General features: G+C 42.8%; 1 protein-coding gene across 1 annotated transcript; it reads right to left on the reverse strand.

Moving 5' to 3' along the window:
* Positions 1-802: 802 nt before the first annotated feature.
* On the reverse strand, positions 803-12,753 carry LOC138796528 (vomeronasal type-2 receptor 26-like). The gene is made up of 7 exons (XM_069976135.1): positions 12,654-12,753; positions 9,278-9,516; positions 6,273-7,085; positions 3,887-4,099; positions 3,058-3,138; positions 1,969-2,092; positions 803-1,707 (listed from the first exon to the last, which is right to left on the reverse strand). The coding sequence occupies exons 1-7, from the start codon at positions 12,751-12,753 to the stop codon at positions 803-805; spliced, it is 2,475 nt and encodes an 824-aa protein (XP_069832236.1).
* Positions 12,754-22,249: the final 9,496 nt, after the last annotated feature.

A 22,249-nucleotide genomic window follows, 5' to 3' on the forward strand; every position in this document is an offset into this window, starting at 1 on the left:
GCTGATTCATAGCACTCTCCTTGCCGGCTATCATTTCTGCTCATTTCTGAACATGTGGCTAGAAAAGACCAAAATAGAACTTATTCGTATCAACTTCACATGCCATGTTTAAAGGATAAGGAGGGATAAGTACAGCTCTAAGAACACATGCTTATCCGTAAAGCTTGGAAGTGGAAACATACTTTGGGGGTGTTTTTCTGCAAAGGGGACAAGACAACTGTACCATACTGAAAGGAGGATGGGGCCATGATTTGTGAGATTATGGCTAACAACCTCTTTCCCTTAGTAAGAACATTAAAGATGACCTGAATGACCCAAAACACACAACAAGATCCTGGAGTTTACAGACCTCAATCCAATAGACAGTCTTTGTAAGGGAGTTGTAATTCAATGTTGTAAAGCAACAATCCCTGAAAGATCTGGAGAATATCCGTATGGAGGAGAGAGATAAAATCCCTGCAACAGTGTGGGTAAATGTAATCAAAAACTACAGGGAATGTCGGGCCTCTCCATTCTTTGTGGCTCTTGAATTCCACAGCCTGGAGAGGGTGGAGATCGAGGACTGGAAAACATGTATACAGCCATAGGCTATATCCAGCCCCTTTTCCAGGCAGCGGGATTTAAATTACAATCTTTTGGGATCTGTAGAACATGAACTTTCAGGAAGTTTGCTTATCTCTGATATATATATATATATATATATATATATATATATATATATATATATTTTTTTTTTTTTTTTTTTTTTTTTTTTTTCTTCATATGGAAAAAGGCAGATAGATCTGTACAATAGCGTAGTGTGTTATTTGTCTTGATATCTTGACAAACTACTTTTTGTATTTAACTCTGGTCTCACCAGTATTATATAACATTTCGGGAAGAATATGCAGCCTAAAATACCAATACTGGAAGATATTACAGCAAATATTTCTACAAGAACTGTATTCTTCCCAGTCACACTCATATAGGCCGGGATAAAAGCCACCCAGACACTGCACACAACCAGCATGCTGAATGTAATGTTTTTAGCTTCATTAAAACTATCGGGTAAATTTCTGGCCAAGAAAGCAACAATGAAACTAACAGCAGCGAGTAGTCCCATATAGCCCAGGAGTATGGAGAAGGCCAGCATTGACCCTTCATTACACTGGAATATGATCTTGTCTTGATATAAATGACTGTTCTGTTCTGGGAATGGAGGAGATGTAGATAACCAGATGATACTAAGTAACACTTGAAGAAATGAACAGAAGAAGACAACACAGTTTGTGATTTTCACACCAATAAATTTTCTCCAAAGACTTCCAGGTTTGGTGGCTTTGAAGGCCATGTAGACCATGATGGTTTTAGCCAGAATAGAAGAAATGGCTACTGAGAAGATGATCCCAAATGAAGTCTGGCGGAGCATACAGGTGACATGTGTAGGGCGACCCAGGAACAAGAATACACAGAGGAAACTCAACATGATGGAGACCAGGAGGAGGAAGCTCAGGGTTTGGTTATTGGCTCTGACCACTGGAGTGTCTCGGAATAGAATGAAGATGCCCAAGATTGTAGATGTTTTGAAAAAGCACATGACAGAAATGATAGAGACTATAAGAACTGTGAGGTCATTTTTGTAAGACAGAAATTCAATAGGTTTTGGTACACACTCATTTAAATCATTTGGCCATTGGTCTTCAGGACATTTTAGGCATGAGACACTGTCTACAAAAAAATAGGAAACAGTAAAGCTAAAGATAATTTTCCAATAATTAATATCACTCTCTCAATAAATGCAGACTTAGGGGCATATTTATTAAATGTGCCTCCGGTGTATGCCAAGAAAAGGTCACATTTTTGCAGAAACCATAAGGTTTGTGCAAAAACTTGCCCCCTTTCCATGGCATAAGATCCAGTCGCCTGATGGGCACTTATAAAAATATTTTAAAAGTTACTGTAGAAGACACAGTTATGTTAGACCTTTACCTGTTTCATTGCTTATTTCTCCCTCTGAACATTTTAAACATTCAAAGCAGCATTTATATATTCCCGGCTTTATAATTCTTTTGTAACCCGGAGGACACTGATCAGAGCAGGTAGAGACTGGGATCTGTTACAAGTAATGGGATATAAATTAGAGATTGTAATAGTAGAATGTCTGGGGGAAAAACACAATAAACAAGCAAGAATGTGGGCAGCACACTACAGTATACAACAAAGTGCAGAAATGCATACAAACTGCACAATTTAAAAAAGAGGAAGAAGCGTATGCACACAAGAGCAGCACATCCAAACAATATTTCATTTAGTCAAAGTATACAAAATTAAAAAGTGATGCAGACAAAGTAGTCAGCCTCCTCACAAGATCATGGCCGGGTTAAAGTGAATGTACCATCAGAACATTGCTTTTCTCCAGCAGAATATTGCTTTTCTGTTTTTCTTATGAAAAGTCACAGAGATGGCTGTGCTGTGGTCCTTTTTTTTTTTTTTTTTTTCTTAACCGCGGCAAGGTCTATTACAGAGCACTGTCCCGGCCCCAGTGGGAGGAAACCCCCTCCCCTCTGTGACGCAGTTCCATTGACAACTGACCCCTAAACACAACATTGATGAAGAGTAATGAAAAAATAATTACAATGATGGAAAATAATGCAGTAATAATATCAATCGGGAAAAAAAAAAAAAAAAAAAACAATGAAAAAATTTGACCATGTGTGAAGGATAAAGTGTGCGTGTGTGTGGGGGGGGTGTCATATAGGAGAAGCACCCCATAAGTTCTGCCGTCAACACGGCTTCATCAGGGCTGAGGTTCCCTGTGTTTTTTTTTTCCTTTTTTAAACATTCAGTTATGAAGTGATAACACTTTCCTGTGTGTATGAATAATTTTAACTCCTCTTTGTCTGATTTTTATGTTCACAGTGTGACATTTTAATTACGAATAATAAAGGATTGTGTTACCGTTGTATAGGAGTAACATAAGCCTTGATAAGTCTAGTACAGAACCTATTAGACCTAGAAGCTAAGCAAATACTGATGGTAAAACAGATTTGACTAGTGGCAAAAACTGACCCATTTTACCTTGGGCTTTTTGTCTAGTCCAACCTCATGTGGTGCATCAAATAGGGTGTTCCGTGCTGTGCTACTCCTAGGCAAACAAGACTGTTAGAGTATAGGCACACTAAGGAATTCTCACGGATATCTTGTCGAGGATTCTAAAAGAACAACAAGTCCCAGCAGTGCCAGAAAAAAATAGAAATAAATGGGTGCTAGGCTCCCCGAACCGGACCCAGGTATGTATATCAATCCAAAGAAGCAATGTGGAGGCAACACATCCAAATATTTTTTGCTTTAATCACACCAGTGCAACGTTTTGGTGTGAGCCAAAACATTGCACTGGTGTGATTAAAGCAACGTTTTTTTTGGATGTGCTGCCTCCACATTGCTTTTTTTGGCGCGGATTCTGCCTCTCGTTCCCATATGCCCTCGCTTCACTCTCCGCCCATCCCATAGACTCCATTCTATGGTCAGGCAGATTCTGCAATAGGCCCAAAGAATGGACAGTTCTATTCTTTGCGCTGATGGCGGAATCTTCCTGACCATAGAATGGAGTCTACAGGACAGGCAGAGAGTGAACTGAGATCACGCAGGAATGAGTGACGGAATCTGCGCCAAGTTATCAGTGAGAATTCCTTAGTTCGGACATACCCTTAGTGTGGAAAACCTCAAGTTTGGCAAAATAGAAAAGGCATGGATAAGGGAAGATTTTATATACCCTATGCCTGTTTCCACTGAATAGACACCAGGAGGCTGTTCTCCTGGTGTCTTTCCAGTCCCATCCACCACCCCTACTGCCACCATCCACCGCCCATATATTGTGAATGCCCTATTAGAACAAGTAATACATTACATCTGAAGTTTTCCAAACTATTTTGTTATTGTTGATTTCCAGCTGATCTCCTTCTTCCGCTGTTGCGTTAAATTTTCCAACAACTCTGTGGAGCAATGTTCCTGTAAATGGACAGGCATAGTTAAGGATGTGATAGAGAGAAGAGAATTCTCCTTTCTCATTTAAATGGACATCTTCTCCGAGAGGATCTCTGAAATGAATTCTTCTTAGGTACTAGGAGAAGGGACAAAATATTATATGAGGCTTACAGTAACTGAAAATATTTTTTTCTAATAATAATAAAAAAAAATTGTATCATGCTTTTCAACCTGTGAAAGTATGATTCTATATTATACTGTATGTTAGAGAAGCATCATTGTCTGGCTATATTTCTGATGTGTCTCTTGCCTATTTTTCTGACTTGCAGGTTTCTGGTGTCCATAGTTGGAGGATAATTTATAGGTTGTATTGAAGAATATTTCTGGTCCTAACAAGTTTTAATGAAGAATAATAAGTGTAAGATGCAGGGAGGTCATCAGCTTCTGGGGAGGGGCCATTCAGCTGCCAATTGCTAGGCCTAGCCCTTTACTTACAGTATAAGCATTATTGGCTCCCCACTATTTTAATTGGGAAAAAGAGAAGGTCTTTAACTATATGTGCTCCAGCAAGGAAACCATTATGTTTTGTAGCAGATTCTGCAGTAATAGTTGTGCCCAGGCCAGAAACAAACAAACAAAAAAAAAAACTAAATGACTGTGATCAGAGAACACATCAACTGGTCACTGTATAACCCTCATTACTTACAAAAATGTTAGACAAAAATTCTTCAGCATGCTGTAATTCTTATTCCCAGTAAAATAGCATACAAATGGTGGAACCTGTTAGAACCCAATAGTAATAGAAAGACTCCGTAGCACTCTTTCATGCAGCAGTGATCAAAAGTTTATTTACAGCGTGATAGGAACAAAGCCAGGTATATATGCAATAAATGATGCACGTAATTAGTTATATTGGTAGAGGCGACTGAGGACGTTTCGACCCTACTCGGGTCTTTTTCAACGTCGCTGTGGGTAGTCCTGGGCAGGAGTGCTCCTGGCGTCCTCCTGAGCGTGGCAAGCGCTGTGTCTGTTAGAACCCAATAACTTCTTAAAGCATCATAACATAACTATACACCATGGTGTTGTTAAAGGGAATGTACCTGCATGTACATTGCGTTAAGATCTTTACATTAATAGACTGGCTGGTGTGGGGATCCCAATGCTGCTGTCCTTTCTTTGAATTGCCACCCAGTTCCCGCCCACAGTGCCAGTCTATTCCTGGTCACCAGCCCAGCCTTAAGCGTTGGGGCTCATCCTCAGCCTGATGAAACTCCTCCCCTCTGTGACGCGGCTCCATTGATTATAATGGAACCCTGTCACAGAGAGGAGGAAAAGACGTCACATTGGGGGCTGGCGGGCTCACCTCCAGTATTTCAGGCAGGGCCGGGGACAGGGAATAGAAGAGCGCCGTTCAAGACCACGGTTCTAAAATAAGCACAACGGCATTGGCATCCCCGAGCCAGCACCAGTTTCTTCATGTAAAGATCTTAAAGCAATATACCTGCTGGTTCATTCACTTTGAGGCCATGTTCACAAGGCGTAAGAGACCAGCTGTTCCGTAATCCGGCCGAGTCTCTGAAAAGATCATCCTGGCCAATACTGCAGTACCGTCCAGATGTTCTTTCGGCCCACAGAGTTCTCATGCGGGCGTATCCGTGCGGGCCCACATCAGAACTCCCCACTGCACGCTATGAAGCTTGAGGCCGCAGCCGCTCGCTTCATAGTGTGCACTGACAGCAAACTTGACATGTCACTTGTTTGGGGCACTGCTAGGGGTCCCGGCCGGAGCATATACTATGTGTATACGCTCCGGCCGGGATCCCATAGACACCCAGCCAACGTATTTTCTTGCATTAACTACGGTCGTTGTTGCAATCGGCAACAACGGCTATAGAAATACTAAAAAATATGCTGTGTTACCATAGCCTAAGATTGTATAGAACAGGCTGAGGAGACAAACCCACTACGTACCCAGTGGCTTCCGCTAATAGCTGGAACAGAGTAATCTCCGTTGTCGGCATTTTAACTGTTAAAATGCTGCTGTGAAAGATGACAGCAACATGCTGTGGAAATGCTCATTGTTGGTGGAAAAACAGGATAAATTGGTTACCTGCAATAAATTGTCATGACAGCCCAAGGCCCGACGTAGGTCTTTATGGCTCACATGTTTATTCTTCTGCTACATTCTGTAATAGGCAGGCTATACTAACAGATCACTGATTTAGTGAATGAATCAATGCAATGCAATACAGGGGGAAACAACTTTTCTTAGCAATAAATCCTACAGATATTTTTCATGTGTTTCTTACTTTTTTCATGTGAACTTGAAATTCTTTGTCTTTGCTGTTTCTAAGCAGATGTGATTGCATCTCATGTAGAGAATGGGCCATGGCATAGACCGCTTTATACACTAGATAAGTGACACCAAAACTCTCATTGTCATAGAGATTGGATCGAAGTGCACTTAATTTTATAGATCTGTTGCATTCACGAAGCTGCTGGTGATCGAGAATTTTATTAAGATCCGGAAATGAGGTTAAGCATCGAAAAGTATAGGCCAAGATGTTCTCCACTAAAATGTCCCTTGGACGATTTATTGGGCTGATATTGTTTAAGAAATTTTTCAAATGTGGTATCTTCTTAGAATGAGGAGAAAACACCAGACTCCCATGAAATGTTGGTTTTCTTGTTTTGGGAATTATCATGTGGGAATTCCATCCTACTGGTACAATGAATGTCTTCTCATGAGCTTTTCTGAATTGTATTTCAATGAAATATGCAATACAAACAGTAAATTTTCCGCAGATTACAACGACTTGAGAAGTTGAGCTGTTAAGGATCCGTAAGTTTAGTTTTTCGTTTTTACTATTTTCCCTTTCATCATAAATTTTAATAATATACTCAACACAGATATCATATTTAGCCGCCATTGTCTTTAGTTCATAGCTCTGCTTCTCCCCCACATCATCATCAGATGTAATAACACCGATCCACGTCCAGTTATAATGTCTGAGTAACTGAACAATTGCCTGGAGTTGGGTTGAGTAATTGGGAAGTGCTTGGAAGAAGGATGGAAAGAGTTTTACATTGCTGAGTATAGGATCAACCGCACCATAACTGATCTGAATAACATAAAATTTTAGGAACAAAGAAGACTCAGCATCTTCTACTGTATCATAAACATATAGTACACCATAAGTGATAAATGTGCTATTTGACAATATATCTAATACATAAAAACAAAAAGTACATTTCTAGTATAAGAAGAACAGTTGCCTGTTTAACTCCATCCCTCTCCAGAATCTACCTGTATATCCTGGCAGTGATGCTGTTTGCACTCCAGGATACTCTGGTAGTTAGTGAGTTCGTCCTCGTAAAATTATTATTATTATTTTTTACCTTTATCATGACTATTAGAAAATTGTTTGCTAGATTTCTAAGCCTTCAAATGACCTAAAAAGAATGCTTATCAAATGATAACAACATAACACAGATATATTGTAAATGTTAATTATTAGCTCTTTTATGTGGCATGGCCATTATTCTTATACGCAGAAAATTAAACCTTTCTGAAAATGCTAATTTTGGCAAATTTTCACAGAATTTTCAATATTTTTTTTCTTTAATATAATGTACAATGTTTCACAAAACAATCTCAGAATCACTTGCATTTGTTAAAATGTATCTGTCATTAGAGTGTTCAAGCCACGACTGATTAGAAGAACGCATAGAAGTACGGTTGTCTCCTTGGTGGTTCTTCTGATCGGTCATGGTCTTAATAATCAGATCCTGACCGATTTACTGTTCCCATGTCTCAGTGACATGTCAAATATTTCTTCTAATGTTGGATTGATGATTGTACTAGTTACATTATGTTTTTTTTTTTAAAAAAAACCTATAACCTACATACTTTGATATCCGTTTAATCTGTGAGGGCAAAAGGACTATATATATTCTGTGTTACTGAAGATAGTAATTTTTCTTTCTTTATTTGTGATGGAAGTGTCAGTGTTGGTGGTTTGCCAACACTATTGTGTTTCTTGTTTAAAATGTTAAAAACTTAAAAAATTATCTTGTCAGGACTGGAGGATATGAACAGGACAAGACAGTGGGCCCTAGGTCTGCACCCACCCCACTGTCCCTACCTACTTGCCTCAATCAGCCCTAGGCGGCCGTGGAACACCACAAAGACGTTCCCTGCACTGAATATGTGGGACACAAAAGGAGACGAACAGACAAACACCATATAGAATAGTAAACAGGCCAAGTCAAAAACCAAACGGGCAGCGCAGCACATTGTCAGAAGGCAATCGGATAGTCAAAGGTCAGGCGGGAGGTCAGTTAACAGAGTCGAGCAAGCAGAGGGATTAGGTAAGGGGATCGCAGGAAAGGAAAGGGGGGAAGCTGGGATCAGGGTATGAACCGAAATAGCCAGTGCTGGGACTCAACCTCAGCTTTGTTTTATGCTAACCAAGGGCCTGGTCTGGATCCCCATTGGACCGGCGCTCTGATTTTCCAGGTTGCAGACAGGCAGAGGAACCCGTCAATCACAGAAACAACACAGGTGTAAAATCAAGTCCAGAAGCTTCTCAGCTTAACTCATGCATAGCTGGAAGCTGAGAAGCAATCGGGTGTGGCACACAAAACATCAGGTCCAGTTCACACCAGGCTACTGCAGATTCCTGACAGATCTGGTCAAAAATAGGAATGAATGGAGTTACAGTGATAGCTCCAATGCTGCTCAGCTCTGGGTGCGTGGAAAAACTGAATGCAGTCCTGGGAGAAGTTTCCCAGGACTATGTCCAGCTTTTTCAGGCACCCGGAGCAGAGCTGCATTGAATTCAAAGGCAGGCGGCGAACAAGCCGACCTAGGCTGCATCCCTGTTTTCCAGGTGTGACTCGGGCTGTCTCCACCTTCCTCAAGGAACGGGAAGACAGCATAAGTCAAAAGCCGATGGTTCAGCTTTGTGCAAACCAGAAGCTCAGCCCGATTCACTCATCTCTACTATTCAGATTTAATAAATAAGGCTATGTCCTGAAAAGTAAAAGTGACTGGATCCTTAAAGGGTTATAATTAAAAAAAAAAAAAAATCCACAATAACAGAATTTAAACACGCCTGGGATAAACATACAGTCTATCTATCCTAAGATAATAAGAAAGAAAATACTAAAAGGGCAGACTAGATGGACCCAGTGGTCTTTTTCTGCCGACAATCTTCTATGTTTCTATGTTAAAATATATTGTTTAGAACTCCAGAATAAATTAACAGAATGAAGTGGTCCATGTCATTGTAGTAGTAGTAATACGACTCACTTGGGAGTATCCCAAAATGCTTAACAAACGTGCTAAGTTTAATGATATATCTGGATTCATATCTCCGATAACACCGACCAAGTTTCCAAATTTCTTACAATTGTAATTAGGAATTGTGTCTCCAAAACCTGAGAGAACCTGCAGAACATTGTCTACAGCATTATTCACATTGTTACACGAGTCATAGACATGGTATCCCAGGGTCGTATTCGGTAAAATATCCGGATTCTTATTAATCTCTTCAATGGCAAAAATAAATATCACAAGATATCTGTAAAATCGCGGCACGGGTCTGCAGAAAGTAAAATTTAGCTTTGAAGACAAACATTAAAGGAGACCTGTCACCTCCCGTGCCGGCCGACACCCCCCCCCCCCCCGGCTGCAGACCCATATAGTCACCGCTTATGAGAAATCCCATTCCTGGACCTGCTCACGCCACCGAGATATCTCCGTCCAAAACCGTGCGCGCTCTCCCAGAGATGAGTCCGACACCCATAGAGAATGACGGCTCCAGCGGGTCCAGGAGCGGGACTTGTTGGAATGGGTGAGTATATGGGTCTGCAGCGGAGGGTCGGCCGGGCTCTGTCCCGGCACGGGGGGTCACAGGTTCCCTTTAATGGTAAATCCATATGATTGATTGAATAAAATAATTAATGTTAATATTACTGTAACAGCTAACCAGCATTGTATATATTAGCTTCCTCTCAAACATAACTTTTTCTATGTAGCTGCCCATGGTGAAACTAACAATACCTACCATACTTGTTATTAGCTATTCAGTCTCCTCTCCCCAGTTCTGAGCTGCTGCTTTCTGCTGACGACACAAAAATCCGTGTGTGAGCTTTTCTTTGCACCTCCTACTCCTCCCCCCCTACCTTCCGAGATGGCTGATATAAACAAGTCCCTATCTGCAACTTTGTAGCAACTCTGTAATATCGGGAGTCATAATCACAGTGAGTTCATCGGCAATTTTACCTCAGATTAACCCTTTCGGCATTACAAAAAAGCTACATTGTTGCAGATAAAACCTGTTAGGGACTTATTTACATCAGCCCTCGCAGAAGAGAGAGGAGAAGAAAGCAGCAACTCAGAACTGAGGAAAGGAGACTGAATAAATAATAACAAGCATGGAAGGAATTATTGGTCTCACCATGGGCAGCGACTTATAAAAAGATATGGTTGGGTGGAATACCCCTTTTAAAGGGGTATTCCCATCTCTGCTTGGTATCTCATATCCATAGGACAAGGGATGACACGCTGATTGCTAGTGGTCTGACAGCTGGGACACCACCAGCCCTTGAGAAGGGGGATATTATTGTCCCAGGAATGAATGAAGGGCTTAGTGTTGCCTGAACTCCATTTATTCTCTAAGACAGCAATCGGGAACCTTCGGGACAATAGAGGCCTGGCAATATTGCATAATGCAATATGAGCACAGTTTTTCTTAAAAAAAAAAGCACAGTGTACTTACATGGTACAAAAGGATGAATTGTACATTAGATGAATGCTTGAATCATAATCATAAAAACTCACAGTGAATATCCCCCCCATAATAAGGTCTCCATCCTGGACATATCTGGCATTAAATAAAGTCTGTTTTTTCTTCATATAACATGGTGAATCGCTGCTTATAGATTGGCACTGAGATGGTGAGATGATAGAGAGACATAATATTATAATATAGAGAGATGTACAGACCATTCCTGGATTATAAAGTATAATATTCAATGAAAAGATCAGACACAGATCTGGGTGCAGCTGATGTGAAGTGAAGCCTTCAGCCTTGTACAGTCTTATATAGTCTGAGCAGTGTAAGAGACACAGTTATCTATAGAGTCTCTTTTGCTTCTTTTTTTTTTATTTTTTTTCCAAATAAAATAAAAACTGATTTATAGTAGCTGTATAGGTTTTGTTATTTATTGCATTTTTTTTTTTTTTTTTGCTAAAAGTTACAGCTCATACAACGAGAGATTAACCATTCAATGTGATGGATTCTCATATTGTGATTGTGCTTTATAGTATATCAGCTCTTCCTCCACTCCTTGTATTATCATTATATGGGATATAATTAGTTTATTAAATATTTTCTTGTGGTCATTTAGCTGAATTTTCTTACTTAATAAAGTATTTTCCATCTTTATTTCTGAGGTCTCTGTCCAATTTGATTCAGCATAATATATACCATTACCTGATCGACCTGATCATTTCAGGAGAATCACAATGTATAAGAAGAAGGACAGGAGTCCCTGCAGATGTACAGCATTTCCTGGGCCGGCCATGCTAAGTCCCACTGCAGTGACTGTAACTGAGCAGAGAGCTGTGTATGCCTCCCGCTCAGTGACCAGCAGAAGTGCAACATCAAATTGTTTGAATGGAACTCAACAATCATTTGGAGTGAATACTTCTGAACTATATTACAAGAGGTTCATGAATAGTCACCAGAAGCCATTTTGATATGACACATACAGTAGATCAATTCAGGACAGTCACAGTGTTGGTGAAAAAAGTCACATCCAAATAATTCCGATGATATCACAGAATGGGATAATCATTGCTCCAAAGACAGAACAATTTTGGGTAATGAAGCTCTTTAAATGGCTATTGGGCAATGGGTGTCAAGCCATTTTGGTCACACTCAAGGGTTAAAAAGCTGACTAAGTAGACATTCTGTTTTTTACCCCTACACCCTAATTCAGGGATCTTGACTTTTCTGTGAGGGGCTACCAGTTTGCTACCACTAAGAGGTTTAGGCTTGGGCGGGGGATGGACCAGTGGTCCAAGAGACACTGTAAGACGTCAGACAAGTGTCGGCTTGGGCTCAGGGATGTAAGTGAACCACAGAACTCTCAAGTTCAAGGTGAAGATAATTTTATTTATTTGTTCAAAATGCAAGGTGAACAAAAAGAGTCTTAGTTCCAACCAGAATGTTAAGTGAAATGGTTTTAATCGTGGCGTGATCATTACAAAAATCTCGCGCATGTCTTCGAACTTAGAATTCGTGATGCCAGAATCGACATTTACAGCGCATGTGTTTGTTGTTAGGAAACTTCTGCCTGCAACCTAGAAACTGTTCATCTTTGTGGACATAATCTCCAAGACATACTAGTCTGGTAAATATTATAGTATATTGGTTTGTGATCAATACAAGAGATGAGCAAACTTTTCAAAATTTTGGTTGGAATGGTTCGGTAAATTTCTCATGAAGTTCGGGTTCGAAACAAAGCGAACCAAAATGAACCGCATTATAATAGGAGAAGGTTTGCAGTTATATTATTATACAGAGTATAAGTTCAAGAGGCAGCAGGAGCTTTTCTAGTGAAAAAAGAGGGACAATTTCATAAAGCAAAAAATGTTAATCCTCAAGCAGGGATTTCACTTTCACCATATTGGGCAATGCTTTGGCCATCGCTCCTGCTCTGCAGGGTGACTTTCAGATCCACATCCTGCACCTCTCCTCCATTGTCTGGCCAGTGCATCCTTTCATTATTTAATCCCTGGGTTCACCTGGCTCTCCTGTTGGAACCTTTGCTATTGCAACCTTGCTGTGTGGTCCCAGCTGTCCGTGACTCCTGCCCAAGTTCCAGCCATGGGTTAAGCTGCAATCATGCCTGTCTGCCTACGTGTCTCCTGCTGCACCTCTCCAGCCATTAGCAAGCCAAACTAAGGGTAGTGACCTGGGGGTCACCTGCTTCAGCAAATCTGACCAGCTGCCCCTTAAAGGACAACTCCCCCAATTTTTTTTTTGCTTATTTAACACACATTACAAAGTTATATAACTTTGTAATGTGGTTAAATACCCGGTCTGGCCCCCTTCCCCCACTTTCGACCCCCCCCGGAAGTTAAAGAAATTATACATTACCTATTACGGTCGTCACAGTCCTCTTCTCCCGGGCGTCATTTTGTGACAACGACATCAGAGCCAGGGGGCGGTCCGGGTCTTCTTCCTCCTCGGCGTCTTCATGGAAAGTGAATGGGATAGAAAAGGCTGCTGGTGCACATGCACACCAGCAGCCTTTTTATTAGCTGGAGCGCATCACATGGCTTCCAGCTTGCTCAGCCCTGATTGGCTGAGCCTGCTGGAAGTCATGTGATGCGCTCCAGCCAATGAAAAGGCTGCCGGTGCCCAAGCGCAATGGCAGCTTTTTCCATCCCCTGGACCCGGAAGTGAGAGACATCGCTGGACGGCAGACGGCGGTGACAGAGAGGCGGAAGGAGGGCGAATCGAGTGGCGATCGTCACCGATGGGATGGTGAGTATGGTGTCTATGTGTGTCTGTATTTTTTTTTTTGGGGGGGGGGGTCCCGCGGGAGTTGTCCTTTAAACTCTGCTCCCTGGTGCGGCTGATGCCATTGTTAGTGTACAAAGCTGTACCACCAGATGCACATCTCTTGTTACCTGACACATGTTACAGCACTGAAGCTGTCTGTAGCTGATAGTATTCAATGTATTGGTGGATGAGTGTTGTAAAATGATGCTTTCTTTTAGGACAGCAGTGGACGTGGTGGATCAGTGGTGTACAATTAAGTTTTTGCCCAGGAAAGCAGTGGACACTTCAAAGTGGCAGCACCTTTAAAGTGACTGTACCACCAGGCCCAGGCTGTAGCACTGGAGGCGGGCCGACCCACCCTTAGTGGGAGGAAACCCTAGCCCCTCTATGATAGGGTTCCATTGATTCTAATGGAGTCACGTTATGGAGGGGCTGGAGTTTCTTCCCACTAAGGGTGGGTCGTCCCGCCTCCAGTGATTCAGCCTGGGCCTGGTGATACAGTCACTTTAAACATGAGGTTTTCCATACTGACTGCTCTGATGTTCCTCTGCTTGCTCCATCTGGTAGCCGCAACTGGATAGTATGCTTCCCCCCCTGCGAGTAGAGGGGCAGAAGGAGAAGGTACACATCTCACTATAGATAGCTTAGAATGTTCTGGCAGATCCCGATTGGCAGTTACTAAAGAATTTTGGTTCTGGTCTTTGTAAACTTTTTGGGGGACATGTATTAAAGGTGCAAATGCGTTTTTTTAGGCTCAGATTAGCCCAATCGGCGGAAAATTGCAAAAGGTCTTTTTGAGAATATTTAATTTGCATTGGGCCGATCTGTGCCACCTCGCCAGGGGGGTGGAGAGGGGGCTTTACAGGGGGTGCGGCAGCACGCAGCCGGAGCGCAGCCTCTGCGTGCGCCGCGTTTATAATTTTTCCGGGGGGGAAATTATACTGAAACCTACGCCAGCTCTGAGCTGGAGTAGGTTTCAGATTTTTCACACTGACTGGCTCTGTGCGTACAGGATTTGTTTAGAGGAAATTCGCCTCTACATAAGTCCCCTGAGCTCCGGAGCAGTGGGGACATTTGTAAGCCTTTATGCTTTGAGGGGAGGTGGGTCTTAGTTCTTCTCATGCTTTGGACAAACCTGCTACATTGCAGTATATGGAAGGGCAGTAGTCATGAATAGGGTCTGACTTTGAGCTGTAATAATACTGACAAAAATGATTAGGGATAATCCCATGCTCATGCCACTTTCCTAAAACATCTTAAAAACCTTTTTAAAGTCATTATTTAAAGGTTCAATTTAACTAGGCCAAAAAGACTGTTACCCAACCAGGGTTCCACAGGTTCGGTTTGCTCATCTCTAATTAATACATATTGTTGTATTAACCCTTTCAGGACCGGTCCGGATAGTGCCTTGAGGACTATAGCCAATTTTTTTAAATCTGACCAGTCTCACTTTATGTGGTTATACCTTGTACTTTAGGTTAGTGGTAAAATTTGGCCGATATCCATACATTTTTTGTGTGAAAAATGTCCACATTTCATGAAAAAATGACAAACCTAGGGAAATTTTTTTTTCCCGCTGCGTTCACCGTGCAGGTTTAGTTATGTAGTAATTTTATTGCTAGCGTCATTACACACTCGACAATACTGAATATGAATACTTTTTTATTTATTTAGTTATTTTTACATTTATAATTGCATTGGGGACTATGGGGATTTTATGTGTTGTGCACTTTATTCATTTACTTATTTGTGTGTATGTTTTATTTACTGTTAAACTTTATTTTACTGTCCCACCATGGGGATATCACTATTTAATCTGCATTTCACTGTAATGTGCCTTAGCCTGGTCAGCCACTGCAGTTGTGAAACAGGAGGCTTCAGGGAAGCCTCCTGGTGCCATAGCAACAATCGGGGCTGAGCGACCGCTTCTGCACAGCCCCGATAGGAATAGACAGAAGATTATCCCTCTATTCTACACATTAGGTGCTGCGATTGGCCTGATTGCAGCACCTATAGGGATAACTGCTGCAATCCGCAACTGGAGCAGTTCACAGGAGATCACTGACAGCCGAGACCCACCACAGGATTGCACGGACGGAGCTCCTGCACTAGTTTAATCCCAGAGCGTAACTGTACGTCCTTGAGTGGTAACCCGCAGCACAGTTCCTGCTGCATTGAAGCCAGGGCCTTGTTCAGGCCAGAACCCTTGTCAGGGACCAAGACACTTAAACTTATTCCTTATGCCACTAACCACCGCTAGCATTCGGTGCTTAACCCCTCAGGAGGAAAGGACGTAGCAACCATCGGGGCTGAGAAATCACCTCTCGACAGCCCCGATGGGAATAGAAAGAAGATTCTCCCCCTATTCTACACGTTAGGTGCTGCGATCAGCCTGATTGCAGCCCCTGTAAGGTTAACTGCTGCAATCCGTGCCTGGCTCAGGTCGCAGCACATCACTGACAGCCGAGACCCACCACAGGATGGCACGGGTGCAGGTCCTGAGCCAGTTTAATCCCAGGACGTAACTGTACATCCTTGAGCAGGAACCTACAGCAATAAAGGTTGTACAGTTAGGTCCTTGGTCCTGAAGGGGTTGATTAGGAAAGTGCAGGTAGAGTTGGGTGAACCAGTCACCAACCAATGCCTGCATGCTACATGTCTAAGTTCTTTATTTGGGGGGGGGGGGGGGGTTGTTGGTTGATCAAATTAGGAAACCTGATAGGCCTGTTAGAAAAGATGAGTATGATGTATTAAACTTTTTAACTTAAAAGTTCAGCAGCGCTCTTCTTTCAGAAGTAGATAGTCCAAATAGCCCCCCTCTTTCTCTTTTTCACAAACCATGAAAAGTTAACACATTAGGGTCAAAATTATGGAACTCCTTTCCATGGCGTGTAAATGATGTATCTGTGCCTGTCCTGATGTTACTCACATCAAGGGAGGAATAAGGGAAGTGGGAGGAATAAGGAGGAGAGGCGTTGCAGGTCTAGGGCACAGATACCCTAGACCAATCCTCATTGACACTGCTGCTCATAAATAAAAAAACATTTTTCACTCCAACCACAGCACCATGCAGATTTTGAGTCACAGGACTGGGAAGGATTTACTGTCGGCAATAAAACATTACCACCTGCTTTGGGGGGGGGGGGGGGGGTGTTAGTAAGTACTGATACACTTTAACAATTGTTTAAATGCAATAAGTATGTCAATGGGTGCAGGATGGTGTTTCTAGAAGTTTTTGAGTGTATCAGTACGGTAGAGCTTTAGTACAGTAGTACATATGTATGGAATCAGTTTAACCCCTTAAGGACAGAGCCTGAAATGGCCTTAATGACAGAGACAAATTTTATGAATATGACCAGTGTCACTTTATTCATTAATAACTTCGGGATGCTTTTACCTATCCGGCTGATTCTGAGACTGTTTTCTCGTGACATATTGTACTTTACATTTCTGGTAAATTGGAGTCGATACTTATAACAAATCTTTATGAAAAAAAAACAAATATCGTGAAAAATTGTAAAAAAAATGCATTTTTCCAACTTTGAAACTTTTTTGCTTATACAGAAAGTGGTTATACCACATAAATTATATATTAAATAGCATAAGCAACATGTCTACTTTATGTTGGCGACATTTATTAAACGATCTTTCATTTTTTTTAGACAATAGGAAGCTTAAAACATTAGCAGCAAATTTCCAAATTTTCAGTAAAATTTCAAAATCAGATATTTTTAGGGACCTGTTCAGGTTTAAAGTGTATTTGAGGGGCCTGTATGTTAGAAAGCCCCACAAAGCACCCCATTTCAGAAACTGCACCCCCCACACTCTGCAAAAGCATATCCAGAAAGTGTTTTAACCCTTTAGGGGAGTCACAGAAATAAAAGCCAAGTGTGTAAGAAATTTGAAAATTTTAATTTTCTGTGCAGAGATTTTATTGTAATCCAATATTTTTCATAATTATAAACCTATTACCAGAGAAATGCACCGCAATAATTATTGCCCCATTTCTGCAGTTTATAGAAATACCCCATATGTGGCCCTATTGCGCTATTTGACGCAACCACAAGCCTCAGATATAAGGGAGCGCCTAGTGAATTTCAATGCCTCCGTTATATTTGGTCATTTTTGACTGTACCACTTCAGGTTGGCAGAGGCTCTGGGGTGCCAAAACCTGAAAAAGACCCCTAAAGGGACACCATTTAGAAAACTACACCCCTCAAGGAATGTAACAAGGGGTGCGGTGAGCATTTGGACCCCACAGGTGCTTCACAGATTTTCCGAACAATATGGCGTGAAAAAAGAAAAATTTATTTTTTACACTAAAACTTTGTTCTAGCCTTAAATTTTTCATTTTCTTAAAGGGATAAGAGGAAAAAAAAGACACAAAATGTGTAGCGCAGTTTCTCCCGAGTACGGAAATACCCAACATGTGGCGATAAAGTGCCAAGGGGCGCAGGACGAGCCTCCAAAGGGAAGGAGTGCCAATTGGCTTTTGGAAGCTGAATTTCACTGGAAAGGATTTCAAGGGCCATGTCGCATTTACAGAGCCCTCGTGCTGCTAAGACACTGGAAACCCCCCACGAGTGACCCCATTCTGGAAACTACACCCCTCAAGGAATCTAACAAGGGGCAAAGTGAGCATATGGACCCCACTGGTGACGGGCACAAATGTGGAACAATGTGACGTAAAAGTAAAAAATTTCATTTTTTCACTTTCATGGCACAAATGTGTCCGTCATCAAGGGGTCCATATCCTCACTGCACCCCTTGTTAGATTCCTTGAGGGGTACAGTTTCCAGAATGGGGTCACTTGTGGGGGGTTTCCAGTGTTTTGGCAGCACGAGGGCTCTGTAAATGCGACATGGCGTTCATCATCCATTCTAGCCAAATCCAACCTCCAAAATCCAAATGGCGCTCCTTCCCTTCGGAGGCTTGCCCTGCGCCCACATGGCGCTTTATGTCCACATGTGGGGTATTTACGGACTCAGGGGAAATTGCTCTACACATATTGTGTGTATTTTTCTCTTTTAACCCCTTGTGAAAATGATAAATTCAAGGCTAAACCAACATTATAGTGTAAAAAATGTAATATTTCATTTTCACGCCACATTGTTCCACATTTGTGACCATCACCAGTGGGGTTCATATGCTCACTACACCCCTTGTTACATTCCTTGAGGGGTGAAGTTTCCATAATGGGGTCACTTGTGGGGGGTTTCAACTGTTTTGGCAACACAGAGGCCTTTTGAATGCAACATGGCCCCTCGAAATCCATTCCATCCAAATCCAGCCTTCAAAAACCAAATGGCGCTCCTTCCCTTCGGAGGCTTACCCTGCACCCGCATGGCGCTTTATGTCCACATGTGGGGTATTTCCGTACTCAGGGGAAATTACTCTACACATTTATTGTTTTTTTTATCTTTTAGCCCCTTGTGAAAATGAAAAAATCAAGACAAGATTAATGATTTAGAGTAAAAATTTTACAAAAATTACACTAAATGTTGGTCTAGCCTTGATTTTTTCCATTTCCACAAGGGGTTAAAAAAGAAAATGAACACAAAACGTGTAGGGTAGATTCCCCTGAGTACGAAAATACCCCAAATGTGGGCATAATGTGCCATATGGGCACAGGGCAAGTCACCAAAGGGACAGAGCGCCATTTAGAGGCTGGAATGGAGGATGGAGGCCATTTCGCAATTACAAAGCTCCTGTGCTGCCAGGTCAGTAGAAACCCCCGAAAAGTGACCCCTTTCTGGAAACTACACCCCATAAGGAATCTAACAAGGGGTGCAGTGAGGATATGGACCCCACAGGTGACAGTCACTTACGTAGAATGTGCCGAGAAAATAAAAAATACAATTTTTTTCATTTTCACGTCCCAAATGTGGCCGTCACCAGGGGGCCATATCCCCGCTGCCCCCCTTGTTAGATTTCTTATGGAGTGTAGTTTCCAGAATGGGGTCACTTGTGGGGGGTTTCTACTGTCCTGGCCGCACAGAGGCTTTGTAATTGCATCATGGCATCCTCTAATGGGAATGGCAGCCATACCTACTTAGCTGGGGAAAAATGGACAATTCTAATTTATTTGGGGGTATTAGGCCAACTATTGGTTTATAAAGTTGGAAATGACAAGTGTCCATCAAATTCAACCTGTGTTGATCCAGAGGAAGGCAAAAAACCCTCGTGAGGCAGACGACAGTAGCTTTATCACAGGGGAAAAATTCCTTCCCGACTCCATAATGGCGATCAGAATAATCCCTGGACCAACGTGACCCCTGAAATAGGAATAAGGGACAGAATTTAGATAATGTAGAACCCCAATGACGTGTGGTGCGCCTTGAAGCGATCCAGTATGCAGAGGCCGAGGCGATCAGGACAGGTGGCACACTGGAAAATGGTGTCCTTCCTGATCCCCCTGTTACGCCACCCTCTGCACTTCTTCTGGGGTCTCCCTTTCTCCAGTGTGGGGGACGTCACCTGGAAAATGTTGTCCTGGTGCGATACGGGGTCCCACATATCCAGAAGCGCTGGGTCCGCTATATGGCTACTAATTATTAGGGCTTTATTACTGCTTCTGATATTTTCGGATTGTGCCGCAAGCTACAGTAGCTCGGGCAGCGAGGGACCGGAAGAGGGGGTGCTGGTATAAAAGTTATCCCCGTACGGGTGGTAACCTTTATCCAGCAGTGGGAAGATCAGTTCCCGGACGATCTTCTCACTTGTTCCAAGGATGGGGGGGAGGGGGCATCTGGGGGCTGCATTCGGGTGTCCCTTCCTACATACACTCTAAGGGTACGTGCACACTGCGGAATCGCGACAGATAACCCTTCGTGCATTCCGCAGTTGGCACCCGCCGGCTGACTGATGCAGGCACATGTCTCCACACGTGTCATAGACTCCATTCTATGCATGGGCGGATTCTGCTCTCCGTCCAACGTATTCATTCTTTGGATGGACGACGGAATCCGCCCGTGCATAAAATGGAGTCTATGACACGGATGGAGACATGCGCCCGCATCAGTCCGCCGGCGGGTGCCAGCTGCGGAATGCACAAAGGGTTATCCTTCGCCATTCCGCAGTGTGCACGCACCCTAAATCTGTAAGTGTACCCTGAGGTACGCTCACACAGTTTGGAGAATTTCACACCATACCGTGATCTTTTATTGGGACGGTTCTGGCGGAAAAGACGTGTCTGGGGGGCAGCGTACGCTACGCTACCCCCAGACACGTCACCGGATGATGAGGAGGATGAGGATGAATGGAGGAAAGAAGGATCCCCCCATTCATCCTCACTGGCTGTTTCGGTGTCGGAGGCAATAATATTGTATGCGTCTGACGCCGAAAACACCCTGGGGGACATCTTTATATGGGGACTAGTATATGGGGTATGTAGTGGTGTAGTGTCAAACTTTATTCAATGTAGTGTGGTGTAATGTAGTGTTTTTTACATGTTTTTTTTTTACAGTAAGTATAAAAAAAACCTACGCCAACAAAGGAGTTGTTGATAAATGCCGCACTTATGTGCGGCACTTATCAGCAGACCGTGGCAGTAGAATATAGAAAAAAAACACCCTACGCCAAAAAGGAGGAGTTGCTGATTAGCAGCGCACTTTCGTGCGATGCTGATCAACACTCAGCGGGGATAGGGTGCGGAAAATAGAAAAAAAAAATTTGAAAAAAAAAAAAAACTTTTTCTACATTCTGAACAGCCCTGTAGCTGCTGATAAGTGTATTACCCATATCAGCCGCTAGAGGGCCGCAGAGCGCAAATTCCGGAAAATGACGAGGCTGGAGCCGAAAATAGCCGAAAGAAGATGACGGGGACCGCCGGAAAGACCCGAAGACCGAACGGAATGACGGAGGACGCCGCGAACCCGGAAGACGCCGATCAGGACCCCGGGACAGGTGAGTAATGTACAAATACCTGCTCTGGACCCCTCAGCTAGGTAGCAGGGGTCCAGGGCAGGTATTTTTTATTTTGTGGGACTCTGATCACCGCGCCACCGGCCGGCCGTTCACGGCGATCGGGCCGGTGGCACGGTGACCACAATTACTTTTTACAGTAATGGCGGTCGGTGCCGTCCTCGGACAGCACCGACCGCCATTTTTTTACGGGTCATCGGGTCACCGATGACCCGGAAAGGTTCCGATCGCCGCTATTGGCTGATCTGAATTGATCAGCCTATAGCAACGATCGTAAGCACGAGGGGTGTTAACCACCCCCCGTGCCGAGAAGCTATGATGGCCTGCTATGATTTATAGCAGACCATCTTCCCCGATCGCTGTGTGCGAACACGCAGCGATCGGGGAAACATCGGGCGTAAATTTACGCCCTGATGCGCCAAGTACCAGGGCGCGAGGGCGTAAGTTTACCCCCGATGTCATTAAGGGGTTAAAGCTCCCAGCATCATAATAATTCACAATCTCGGGTGCTTCAAGGTCCGGTCCTCAATATACACAGACCGTATATTACGATTGGGCTTTTTGAGTCTGAATAACATGTTGCTAGTTTAAATATTAAGTTGTTAGTCTGGGTAATATGTTTCTAGTCTAACGAGTTCCTTAAGTAATATTAGATGCTCACATGCCAGATAATAGAATACAATATGTACCATGACACGTTACTTCAATCAAACTACTAATGAATATGTATATGACATCTACACCATTAGGAGCTTGGGAACCACCCATGTTTTTTCTTGGTT

This window comes from Dendropsophus ebraccatus, chromosome 7 (genome assembly GCF_027789765.1).
Source record: "Dendropsophus ebraccatus isolate aDenEbr1 chromosome 7, aDenEbr1.pat, whole genome shotgun sequence".
Classification (NCBI taxonomy): domain Eukaryota; kingdom Metazoa; phylum Chordata; class Amphibia; order Anura; family Hylidae; genus Dendropsophus; species Dendropsophus ebraccatus.